We start from the raw sequence: 13904 nt of genomic DNA, 5'->3' as shown, positions 1-13904 counted from the left end.
CAGCCAAGCTCACGGTAAACTAGTGGAAAAGAAGGTAACACAACGTGCTAGACTAAACGAGCATAGAGAGAGCCTGAATTTCCATTCCAGGACTACCTCTAACCAGCCATGTGACCACAGGCTTAACTTCCCTAGGTCTCAATTTTCTTACCCACAACAGACGGGGGCTGGACTGATAGCAAACATGCCTTTCTGCTAGGAAATTCCATGACATGAAAAACAACAACAAAAAGAAGTAGGCTTATAAGTGTGGACACTATTATTTTCCTAGAAAAGAGTATCTGAAATATTCATAAGAGGTAATGTTTATTCAAGAATTTCTACATCACAGAGAAGGAGTCTCTATCTATACCTTCAGCAGGCCAGATACCTAGTTCAATGTCAAATTTTAGACATTTGAATGAAATCTCTTTTCTGTCTCTCTCCCTCCTTCCCTCTCTCTCTCTCTCACACACACACACACACACACACACACACACACACACACATTTCTTTCTGAGGCTGTGGGGCAGTCCATTAGGCGGACAGTTGAAAACCTTATATGAATCTGGATTATGAGAGCAGTTAATTTGGATATTTTTCCAGACTTTAAAGACCTTGGCATCATTAACCACCTTCCAAAAGAACAAAGACACCAGTTAAGTGGCACCTTTTTAGGAAATAACTACCAGCAGCTACTCTCGTCTTAGACTTTGCTTTGCGGGAGGAAGGCCTGACTATACAAAGAGAGCCAGAAGTTGCAGCCAGAGTGTCTCAACATTTAAAAAATCTGTATAGTTTGCTGGAGCCAAGATTAAACATTTATCCTTCCCTTGCAACCACTTTGGTTTCTAGGGAACTCACTGTTACAGCTGAGGCAGGCTGAGGAGAAGTACATTCGTAGACACACACACAACACACACCAAAGTTAACTGAAAAATTTCAAAGTGCCTTTTTATGCCTTTAACTCAAAAGATGAACACATTTCAAGGTGACCCAATCCTCAAGTGACAGACAGTGTTTTAAAAGGGCCAGAGCTCTCCACTTAAACAATTTCTGGTGACATGTTTAAATCGCATCCTCAAGGGCTCTGTCTGCTGTCTCATTTGCTAGTCTTTCTTTCCTGGCAGAGGCATCCCATTTTAAATAAGTGCTTGAAGTTTTTCTTCCTTCCTAATAATTAAAATCCACCGGGCTTAGATGCTTTTTAAAAAAAAAATGTTTTTTAACTTAGCAGGCACCGCAGAGGACTTTTAATTATTTAATTATACCACAAACCCAAATTATTACTTTATAGTTTTTCTATTTATCAAACAGTATCACAATAATAAAAGACAGCCTCATCATTTATGCTTACAAGCAAAAAGTAAAAGACTTCTAAGGTAAAATCAAAGTAGTCAGCATTCACAAAAGGATGCCCCAGTTAAAATCTAAAATGTACATAATTATTGATTCAGTGTATGTATTTCATACATAGGCTATGAAGGATTTTTTTTCTTTCTTCATGAAAACATTACTCTTAGCCATTATAGTATAATGAGAAGATTACACTAGATACCTGAAAATTGAGTTTCTATAGTTAATGAAACATGCCAGGCTGCTTTTGTTAGTCCCTTTGTAGAAACTACTCCGTCAGAAATATCCTCTCCAAAAAACCCTCCCTGGACCGTCTGTGAATTCGTCTTTATCCTTCCAATCCCACCACCTTCCTGTTGTCAGTTTTAACATGCTGTGTGTGGTGATTTACATAAACATCTTCCTTAGTTGCCTGTGAGCTCTGGGAAAGCAAAGACCAGGTCAGGCTCACCTTGGCATCCCTGCCATGACCATGAGCAGCAAGTAACAAGTGCCAGGAACAGCAGGCACTCCACATAAAGGTTTTTAAAATATTCTTATATATTTACATTTTAAAAATTAAAAAAACAAATTATTCTGGCCCCCTTCCCCTTCCCAAACGATTGTCCTAAACCGCTGGGGTGGGGCACTGAAGAGGACGTGAACAACGGAGTCATTTGAGCCAGGTTGAAATGGGGGCACCACTATGGCCCAGAGTGGGCCAAACAGTATGGGGTAGCCCAGAGTCCAATCAGAACAAGGAGGGGATCTGCACAAAGCGGGAGCAAGACATGGGGAGTGGAAGCGCAAGCAGGGTAAGGAGGGTATCCACCTGGAGAGGGAGGAGAGGCGGCCGGGCACAGAGCTCCACAGCCCCACACTAAGGTAACAGGGAGATTTGTGTAGGCAGCAGCCTGCTGTGGGGGACGAAGCACCAGCGGGATGAGGAAGGCAGCCTCACAGGAGGGAGGCCCAGCTCAGGGGTCAGAGCCTGAGAACAGTGAAAAGAACGTCTGCTGGGGCCAGGGGAAGCACATGGAGTGTTTCAAATATGGAAAGGGAGAAAACTGGGATAAATCCTGTGGTGCTGGACCAGAACTGGTGGTATTAGTGTGAACTCATGGTTTTCACTATGTAGATACAGAGAGATGATAGGTAGATGAATCTAGAAGTGTGTGTGTGTATACAGTACACACATTTTTCAGCTCTGCCAGCTGAGGGCCTTGGGAAGAGAGTCACCCATCACAATGAGCATACCTAGTGCTCACATCTTGGCTTCTCAGTATCGTTATCCACTGAAAAAAATGCTCCATGGAGAACTGGCTGACTTTGGTGCTGGGAAAGGGAAATTATAAGATAAGCCAGAAATACCTTGTTGAAACACCCACCCCTACCCCAGTCTGTGGAAAAACTGTCCTCCACAAAACCAGTTCAGTCCCTGGTGCCAAAAAGGTCTGGGACCGTTGGTGTAAAGCAAAGGGTAAAAAACCTGTAATCAGAAGTTCTGCATTTGAGTCTTGACCTCAACTCTTACTAGCTCTGAGGTATAATAAGCAAGTTTCTTGTGTTTTCTGAGCCTTAGTTTTCTCATCCATGAAACGAGAATGATAATGCGTAGCACAATGGATTCCTGGGAGAATTAAAAGAGATTATGTTAGTAAAAGCACTCTATGAAACCTAAAGTAACGTATGTATGTTAAGTATTAAATATTAAAGAGAAAAAAATTAGATTCAGACATAAAACCCACATTAACTTAAAATTACGCAAATCAATTTTATTGTTTAAAGAAACCTCAAATTAACTCCAGTTGGGAAATTCCCTGCAGAAATCTAAAAATTTTTAAATTCTCTTACCACCTGAGCTAAGAGCTAGAGTCAAATTTTCATATGCCACCTAATGAAGAATACACTGCCTTATGTTTTAGTTTTTTGTTTTATGTTTTAGTCAATTCACTAGGAATTGACTTTTTTAACTTAAAGGCAAAATTTAAAGCCCTCTATCTCAATAAAACGAAATATGGGGACTTTGTAAGGTGTATTAGGTCACTTCTCACTTGTGAGCCATAGATTCCTTAACTGTTTATCTTGTTTACAGCTAAAGAGATTCCAGTTCTATTTTTCAGGAAACTACTAAGAGAAACTCCAGATGTAGAAATCAAGGACAAAAAAGTCACTTCAAATTAACAAAATTATCAAATACTTCACTATTTCTACTTAATTTTTTTTAACCTAAAGAACAAGAGCCTGGCACAGTGACTACAGCCTATAGTCCCAGCCACTTCGGAGGCCACAGAGGGAGAACTGCTTGAGCCCAGGAGTTCAAGATCAGCCTAGGCAACACAGCAAGACCCCATCTCTTATTTTAAAAATTTTTTAAAAGAATACATCAAGAAACAGGATTGTGCCGGGTGTGATGGCTCATGCCTGTAATCCCAGTATTTTGGGAGGCCGAGGCAGGTGGATCACCTGAGGTCAAGAGTTCAAGACCAGCCCGGCCAACACAGTGAAACCCCCATCTCTACTAAAAATACAAAAACTAGCCAGGCATGGTGGCGCATGCCTGTAATCCCAGCTACTCAGAAGGCTGAGACTGGAGATTCGCTTGAACCCAGGAGGCGGAGGTTGCAGTGAGCCGAGATTGCACCACTGCACTCCAGCCTGGGTGACAGAGTGAGACTCTGTCTCAAAAAAAAAAAAGAAACAGTATTGGTTTTTAAACCTAGGAAGCTGAGGCCAGCCCAAACACTGGAGTATGAAAGATGACGTTTCACAAAACTGCAAGAGACCAAAACAAACACGCACACAAAAGCCCCACTCTGTTCACCTTGAGGTCACTCCCTGGTCACCATCACATGATGCTCTGAGGCTCACCAGTATATCCACATGAAGCAGTTCCAGAGGAAGTCTGGTTTTGACATGCCATCCTTGAAAACTTCACTAACATCTAACCCTACTCGCATAATCTACCAAAGTTTGGACTTTTCCATTCTCCCTCAGGATAAACTGCATCTTCTCTGAAACAAACTGCAATGGTTAAGATGTGGGTTATGGCAATAAAACAGTAACCTTTATGTTTTAAACAGACAAATCAAACCTAAAAGAGTAACATTAACATTATTCACCAGTTATCTATTTGACTTTTCTGACATTAGGGTGTAGTGCTCCCAGTTAGCACCAATCGACACAGAGTGGTTGTTTAAGCATGTAGCGTTATTAGCACCAGATCACCTGGGCTTGAATTCTGGCTCTGCCACATTAGCTATACCTAACTGGTTTTCAGCAAGTTACTTAAAACTCCCTGTACCTCAGTTTGCTCATGTGTAAACATGGATCATGCTATCTCCCTCACAGGGCCATTGTGGACTAAATGAGAATTTCAAGCATTCAGCATAGTGCCTTACAAGTAGCTAGAGCTCTGGGTTAACACTATCATTATACCCAGCACCTAAGCACAGTGTCTGCACACAGTAGGTATTAAATAAGGTGAAGAATTATTATGCAAACAGATAGCCTTGCCTATCGTTGAGGTTTAAGATGCCATTCTAGGCCATGCACAGTGGCTCATGCCTATAATCCTAGCACTTTGGGAGGCAGAGGCTGGAGTATCACTTGAGGCTAGCAGTTTGAGACCAGTCTGGTCAACATACTGACACATGGTCTCTATTGAAACAATAAATAAATAAATAAATAAATATCCATTCCAAAAATTAAACGTTAACTTTGCAGTGGAAAATCACCATCACCCAAATCAGAAACACTCTGTACCCAAGTTATACCTTAGCAGGAATGCCAAAAATGAGCTCCCTGAATCCCTAATTCGTAGGTTCTTTTAAAAGGAAATTAAAAATTATAATGCAAAAGGACCAGGACATTCTGTTTTCACAACCCATTTAAAGCACAGTCTAGGTACATCTATCTGATTTTTAGACAAAAATAAATGAAAAATAATTGCACATCACACTTGCATTTATTTTAATTGTAGCTCTAGCTTGATGTCCAGCTCCTGAACCAGACCTCTTAATAGCTCTGTGAAGGCAGTGACCATCCCTGATTATCTTGTACCCCCAGCCTAGGGTAATACTACCCAGTACAGATTGGTACTCAATAACTACCTAAATAAATGTGCTTCTTAAAATAAAAAAATCCCACCAGCCTGGCCGACATGGCAAAAACCCGTCTCTACTAAAAATACAAAAATATTAGCCAGGCGTGGTGGCGAGCACCTGTAATCTCAGCTACTCGGGAGGCTGAGGCAGGAGAATTGCTTGAACCTGGGAGGCAGAGGTTGCAGCGAGCCGAGATGGCACCAGTGCACTCCAGCCTGGGCAACAGAGTGAGACTCTGTCTCAAAAAAAAAATACAAAATCTTATCATGGTTATTTTTCAGATATCTTTGAAATGTTCCTTTTTGTACAGAAGAGTTTTCAGACACACAGAGACAGAGCAGGGAGATCCTTAGAAGTCATCTAATAACACCCCCATTCTCCAGACGCCTCCAAAGATAACATTTGCAAGGAAGTTACACTGTCTACATCCTTTATAGGCTTCTTGAGATATCTCTGAAGACAGATGTAACAAAACTGAATCTTAATAATACTCACAAAGAGAAAGAAGGTGCCAAGCTTCACAGCACCTGTCCATGCAACCATACACGGGGACCAGGTAGATTCCCCAGTTCCCCCAAGTAAGAAGCAGCTCTCAATTCATTCCTTCATTCCACAGACTTTTTCTTTTTCTTTTTTTTTTTATCTTTTCTGAGACACAGTCTGTCTCCAGTCTGTCATCCAATGGAGTGCAGTGACAATTCCGGCTCACTGCAACCTCCACTCTCTGGGTTCAAGCGATTCTCGTACCTCAGCTTCCCAAGTAGGTGGGACTACAGGCATGCGCCACCACGCCCAGCTAATTTTTGTATTTTCAGTAGAGAGGGGGTTTCGCCATGTTGGCCAGGCTGGTCTCCAACTTCTGATCTCAAGTGATCCGGCTGCCTTGGCCTCCCAAAGTGCCAGGACTATAGGCATGAGCCACCATGTCCAGCCTCAAGCCATTTTTGAGGGCCTTCTGTGTACCAAACACTATTCTAGGTACTTGGGACACATCAGTGAACAAAAGAAAGATCACTACCCATGTGACACCTACATTTTAGACAATAGTTAAGTGGCATCTAATAAAATAGAAGAATATCTGTACATTTTAATAGACTATATAGGGCATAATAGTCTAGGTACAAAATTTGATAGTACCTTGGAGATCATTAAGCCAATGGTTCTCAAACTTGGGTATGCTTCAGTACTACCCACAGGACTTGTCAAAACTCAGAATGCTGGGCCCCATCCTCTAATATTAAAGCTAGAGGGTACCTTCCCTATTTGGAAAACATCTTTCATACGTCCAAATGCCAATGTTTTCCTTAAAGACTTTTTAATCATGAGGGTCAGGCTGAAGGAACTCTATGTTTTTTTAAGTCTATGAACTAGAAGTATATACAGCAAATCATAAATAACAGTGATTGGACTAGTAATAATTCTACGATATTTTTGTGCTAACTGTATTTTCTAGAATTTTTACAATAACCATGAATTCCTTTTGTAATAAGAAATGGGAACAAAAATGTTATTTTAGAAATTAGTTACAATGTTTATTAAAAAGACTTTCAATTAGAAAATTACTTTCAAAATCATCAGTTAATATACTGCATAAATGAATACTGATTTTTTTCCCTAGTACCTAATTCAAATAACTTATTTTAGCATTTCAGTTTAAACCTGTTTGGATTAAGGATTAATACCTGTGAAGGAAAAAAATCTGATTTTAACAAATAAGCTAATAAAAACAAAGCTATGATCATTTCGATAGCTGCATAAAAACCACATTTACTATTGTTCTACCTGGCAATGATTTATGTCTATACTTTTACTTTTCAACAAATGAATGCAAGTGATTGATTCTAATTACTGCAAAGAAATAAATTTAAAAATGGTTCAATTATGTTTTTTGAAAGAAAAATTTAAAACTTCCAAGTTTTGGGAAATTTAGGGCACATCCTTGATGTATGCATAATCACATGGTCATATTACTGGAAATATCAAGGTAAGACACCGCCCCAAACCCGTCCCATATCCACCACCTTCAAGGATATTCCAATCTAAGAAATATGCCGTTATTAAGACCACGTTCCAGAGATGGGACTAGAGTTTAAAACATAATCAGCTAGAGGACAGTGACTAAAACAAAATCAACTAGGTTAGGAAATCAACTGTCTTTAAAATGATAGATTTACTCTCTTACCATTCGACAAAAATTCCAGAACACTTCTTGGAAGTGCAGACTGTTTAAGTACAAGTCACTTTTAAGGGGGGCGAAAAGGAACTACCTGTATGTGTTACATATAATTTACAGCCAATTTTCTCAAAATTAGCCCCTAAAACCATAACTCCATATACTATCTATACTGAAGACTTACTAGGTGCCCACAATATACCAAACTACTTTACATGTATCCTCCTATTTAATCTCCTAACGGCCTTATAAGGTAACTACCACCATAATAACCACTTTACAGATGAAGAAACTTAAGCGCAAAGTTATTAATTTGTCCGAAGTCACACAGGTAAGAAGTTAAAGATCCTGGATACACAGACATCCAAGCTATAATACTTAAACGAGACGCTTAAACCTTATCTTGATCATGGTTTTGCTGTTTGAATTATCAATTTTTCACATGTTAAGAAATCTGAACTAAGGTTTCTTGCCAATATTTGAACAAATATAAAAAATAAGAAAACTAGGAAATAATACAGGTACTTTAACAAATCTTTGTAACTCTAAAATCCTATGCAATCTGCAGTGTTACATTTTGAGCACAGAAGGCTGACAACTTTTCCACGAGCACGGCCACTTCAAGGTTACGGTTAAAATTATCTACGGAAATACTGCATTAAATTACACAAGTATTCTACTAAAAGGAGGAGAAGGAAGGTTTTTATCTGGTTTTACCTGCTTGGGGGTTGTTTGTTTTGGGTTTTGTTTTTTGGGTTGTTGGGTTTTCCAACCAGCGAGCTAGAGAGGACGAAAAGGCAGGAAGATAATAATCTAACCCTTTCCTACTCCTTCCGCATACAAGAGTAAAAGCTTAGGTGCAAAGGCAAGCGGCGCGAACGTGTCGGGTTCGGCCTTTACTTGGGGTGAGTGCGGACCAGACGCCACTGCTTCCCGCCCCAGCGAAAACCCCTCGGGGACCCACAGCCAGGGCAATGGGCGGCAGCAGGCACCGCGCTAGTCCCGGCGGCGCTGAACGCGAGGGAGAGGGGATGGGGAGCCCCGCGGGCCCCTTACCGAGCTCGGTGCCCCGATTGTGCGCGGACATGGCGTGGGCAGCTCCGAAGCTGCCGGCGGGTAGGCGCCCGCCTCTGCGCCGCGCGCGGCCCTTCCTGCTTCCCGCCAGCTGGAGCGCTCGCCCCGCCCCTGCCCGCTCCCGGGGCGGAGTCGCGGGCCCGGGCCACGAGGTCACGACCCTAGGCCTATTGCTCCGCAAGGAAATCTCGCTGCTCCCCTCCCCCGTCTTCTCCACGAGGTACCGAACCGGAACGCTAAGTAGCTCCCGGAAATAATGCTACCAACACCCTTTTAAAAATACTGAAGTTGCCAATTGCACGTAATAAAAATATTCCTAGAAACTTTTAACTGTAAGATTATATAACAAGAAGGAAGAGGATCCAAGTGCAGAGCTCTGCAACTTAAGATCTGAAATGTCAGCAGGGATCCCATATCCTTGTTAGGGAAACCACGGAGCAATCAAGGGCCCCAGGGCACACTGACTTTTCTAATCTACACGTCATGAAAAGCAGCAGCTATGTGGCCTGAAGAAGGCAAGGGTTTAGGAGTCAGAAGACCTGGTTTCTTAGCCAAGCCCAGGCAATAATTAAATGTGTGACTCTGGGCAAATTAACTGCTTTTCTGAGCTTCGTTTTTCTCATCTGTAAAAGAAGACCTTGACAATTTCTTGGTTCTTTAAGATTCTATGATTCTATAAAGGTAAAATGCTTCAGCCTGATTTCTCTGTGACCAAGAGGTTAAAATCGTCGAGTCACTCCACAACCTCAATGTAGTTAACTTATCTGTACTCACGTTTAGAGGCACCTCTGCTATGAAAACAGAGTACAGTTAGTTATGATTTGTCTACCATGAGCCAGTTATTGTGCTAGGTGCTTTCATACATCATATATAGATGTATGATAGCATTTGAGTCTCTGAACAATCCTGCCAATAATGTATTTTATCTCCATTGCTGTACCTTTAGACATCAAAGTTCTGAATAGAAAGGCATCCTGGTATAGTGGAAATACAGTGGGCTCAAAATGAGCTGAACCCATTAATATACCAGCTCTTCCATTTAATAAATGTAACTTGGCGGTTCTGGAAATAATAGTCTGTCTACTTACCTGTAAAGTGGAGATGATCAAAATATGTTCACCTTGCAAAGCTGTTGAATGTATGCAAGGCACCTAGTACATAACATGGCATACAGTAGATGCCTAAAAAATGGAAGCTGTTAATGTTATTGTCAAGTTCACACAGTAATTACTGAGCTGTTTTAAATAGGAATAGTAATATTTGTATACTCCTTTACACTGAGCTTTCAGCCTTGTCCACACACAGCCACTGTTGAATGTTTCGGATGTGTCTAGATCCTATTCATACATACTATATAGCACTTTTCTTTTTTATATTAACCTTGAAAAAGAGAAAACCAGGCCCTGAAAGCCTGGAGCTGGCCTGAAACTCACAACTGGACCATGGTTTTCCCTGGTTAAACATATACAATTTCACAGAACAGCATCAGCCAAGGCCATTGTGACCATAATGAATCAACAAAAACATAATCATAATCATGTCTGATAATAGAAAACCGTGAATATTGTTCAAATAGCCCCTATCCTAGCTATTATGACTTCTTTACCAATCAGTTCTAGCTTCACTCCATTCCTGTGTTTTAGATAAGAATTAAGATGCACTATTATCACCAGTTCCTACCATCATCCAGTCCAGATCCTTCCTTGAACTTTCCCCAAATCACCTATGACAGGCCCAAATCCTACGTCGTTTCTAACATCCTCTTACTGAAACACCTCACATTAGGTCCCCATGGGAAGCATTCTCCCTTGTTACAATAAGTCAATAAACACAACTTTGTCCACTTGTAGGTGTGTTATTGGTGGTCTCTGGCTGGAGATCATTCACATCTCTAGAAGATACAAAGGCAATACATGAAATTCTATTTTTAGAAGTAGACACAACTCCAAACCAGATTCCATACCATTCATTACATAAATGTTTGTTTGTTTGTTTTTAAGTTGTGATATCCTTAGTTGAAAAATCAGAATTAGGGCAGCCTCTTAAAGCAAACGTTTTAGCAATGTATCAGTCAAGAATTTCTCAAGGACTTTTTCTAAAATGGACCTGTTGAATGTATTAATCTCAAATTAATCTCTGCAGTTTAAAAGTATGTTAATTTGGCAATATTAGGAGAGACAACAGGGATAGTATGCAAAAAATGAGTTTCTTTCACAGAGAAATGTTCCTATATTTCACTTTGTGAAGATTTCTTTTAAATTTATTGCCTTATGAAACTTCTAAAGTATCCCTAAGGCAAGTCCCCTCAAAGAAAGAGCTATAGACCACTGCATGGGAATCACCCAAGAGCTTTTTCTAAAGCAGTTCTGGGCTTCCTCACAGCCCTACTCAATCAGAATCTCTAGGACCCTGGAATCTGTAATTTTAATGTTTCTTCAAACAATGTTTATGCAAACTAAATGTAAAGAACCACAAACGAGAAGCAGAGGAAAATAAACTATGCATGCCAATCTGGAGCCATAGCCCAAACTGACTCTTACAAGAGTAAAATTGCTTTTAAAGTATTACATTTTTTTAAGCCATGTAAATTTTGCATGCTATTCCTATTCATTGATGTTTTTCAATGTAAATTTTAAACTGCCAAATAAATTACCTAATTATCTTCCCACCCTCACTCCTCCTCTAATTAAAATTAAAGCTCTAGGAATACGTAATATTTATCTTGAAGCTTCTAAGAACCTACCAGTTCTGGGAGATAGGAGTAAAACAAATTTTAAGTTCCAAAGGGCATAGATCATTTGTGTTTGGTTCATCATATGTAGGATCTAGTACAGTAGTTGGCAATTAGTAGACTATAAATATTTGTTAAATGAATGAGTGTATATTGTTGTCTTTGTTACTTTTCTTATACTGCCTATTGTTTGATCCAGTCAAATTTCATTTCATATAGTCTCTACTCCTATGATTTCTAAGAGCAATTATTCACAAGTTCATTAGGTAAATAACCACTTAGACTACAAACTGTCAGCCAGCATTTCTAGGTCAGATGGAGAAAAGTGTAGGAGCAGGGAGGACTATGAAGAAGTATGAATATTAGAGTCAAAATATTTTAGAACTGGAGGGAGACTAATAGAACATCCAATTCCTAGTTCATGGTAAAATAAAAAAAAAAAAAAGAATTATACAGTCTTTTATGACGCTAAATTTATTCAATTTAAATAACACTCCTTCATTCTGAGACGTTGTTCACTACCAATTTGAATTTTAAAATGTCGTTTTATAAAGATTGTGGTGATAGATAATTATTTTTTCTTTTTTAATAGCCTCAGTTGGCTAGAAGCCAACCATTCCATCTCCTCTCCCCCGTTTTAAAGTCTATTGGCCACAGAATCCTAAAGCTTGGGAATCACTGATAGAATATATAATACTCGCTAATATTAAGTGCTTCCTGTGAATTAAGTCCTTTCCATAAAGTATTTGGTATTTCATATTTATAAGATTTTTCCTGAAAAAAATCTGTGTGTGAGAACTCTTTTCTCCCTGTACAGATAAACTGAGGCTAAGAGAGATTTACCTGTAAGTACTAGAGGATTGCTTAAAACCTGGCAATATATAATCATATAACAATATATAACATTAGACTACACACTACTATTCCCTACTATCTCTTGGAAGCTAAACTTATTAGACAAACCATTAAACCTCTCTGAAATTCAGGTTTTCCATATATGCAACGGAGACAATTACCTATCTCATTGGATTACTGGGAGAGATTAAAAAGCGACACATATGTTAACATTGAAACCTAACATAAGGCACTTGTATCATTTCCATACTTGTCCTTAAACTAAAATCAGTTACCTTCCACTTGACCATGTTCTATTCTCTCATTAAAGTGATTCAATCTATAAAGTATTATTATTGTTCATTAGCTATCATTTAGATGCATACTTAGGCCTTGTTTCCAAAGGTAAATTTGTTAGATGCCTCCAAGAACTCTACTGATCTAGTCACCTCAGTCTAAGTGACACTATAGCACACTTGCAATTAAGCATTTCTATATTAAATAGATAACCAAAGAAAAGCTAGGCCTCCTCTTATCTGAGAATGTTCTTGCTTTAACAATGTTTTCATGGGTAACCCCCGCAGTGTAGCAGACAGACATGCACAGTAACATATAGTAACCGCTTTTTAAGTTGTTAATCCCCTAGGTGTAAAGCATAAGCAAGGTAGCTAGTTGAGAAATATTTTCCATTGGTCTGCTTTTTCAATGCCTCATCTTGTTGTTGCTCCCTTTTGAAAAATTGCATCCATTTTTCCCCAACCTTGGTCTCAAAGAAAAGGCAGCTAAATACTTCCATGGAATTTGAGCAAGAGCAACTACTAAAAAATGTAATCTATAATTTGTTATAAATTATGGTGCATCTTTACTATGGTATTTTGTAGACATTAAAAAGAATGTGTTGAACTTTACTGACATGAAAAATATTCTGAAGAGAATTGAATGACCACACTCAATCCTCGCTTTCTGGAAGAAACCTCTGGATGACACTAAAATAGAGAAGTAATTGATTCATAAAAAGGCAAATTACTAATATTAGGTGGGAACTTGGGATACCATGACCTACTGGAAATTAGGACCTAGAGAGGAGACTCCAGAGGATGAATGGGATGAGAAGGCAAAGTGAAAGCTGGATTCTTCCTGGGTAACTTCAGTCTCACACCGGCTGAAGCTGTACACGGGTTCACTGGAGAGGTAAGAGCTTTGTCTTGCCATGTCTGCCATGCCCGCCATGTCTCACTCTTCAGTGGAGGATGGCCTGCTACATATGAGATAACAGGAAAACAGTCTTCCTGGTCTGACATGGATTACTGGGAGAGATTAAAAAGATTTGGTGAGGGACTTGTTTCAACAACTATTGAGCACTCACAACATACCAGTCACCTTTCCAATCAATGAAGCTGAAAAACACGCAACAAAATTTCAAATAGTGTTAACAAGTATGAATAAAATAGGACTAAGTAAGAAGTGAGAAGAGATGGAATACAGACCAGCTGGAGAACTGAATGCAAAGAAAGGATCCAGCCAAGCAAACATTTAGGTAAGAGTGAACCAAGTAGCAGAAATATCAAGTAAAAAGGACTTGAGACAGAAATGAGGCCACTGTGGCTACAGCAGGGCAAGCAAGGGAAATATGAAAAAGTCACAAAAGGTATCAAGAGCCAACTAATCATAA

The 13904-nt window shown here is 39.6% G+C and overlaps 1 protein-coding gene across 4 annotated transcripts in view; it reads right to left on the bottom strand.

The window, feature by feature from the left end:
• DERA (deoxyribose-phosphate aldolase) overlaps positions 1-9255 on the bottom strand; it is a 358665-nt gene extending 349410 nt beyond the window's left edge. For all 4 annotated transcript variants that reach the window (XR_010135729.1, XM_054526891.1, XM_002822988.6 and 1 more), the window contains exon 1: positions 8650-9255. Coding sequence is in view for 3 of the 4 variants with exons in the window: in XM_054526891.1 (XP_054382866.1) it covers positions 8650-8680 (31 nt within the window). In the remaining variant the exon portion in view is untranslated. The remainder of the gene's footprint in view (positions 1-8649) is intronic.
• Between the last annotated feature and the right edge of the window lie 4649 nt (positions 9256-13904).

Source organism: Pongo abelii, chromosome 10 (assembly GCF_028885655.2).
Source record: "Pongo abelii isolate AG06213 chromosome 10, NHGRI_mPonAbe1-v2.0_pri, whole genome shotgun sequence".
NCBI classification, from domain to species: Eukaryota; Metazoa; Chordata; class Mammalia; order Primates; family Hominidae; genus Pongo; species Pongo abelii.
The sequence above is the reverse complement of the archived record's forward strand: the minus strand, read 5'-3'. Positions and strand labels throughout refer to the sequence as shown.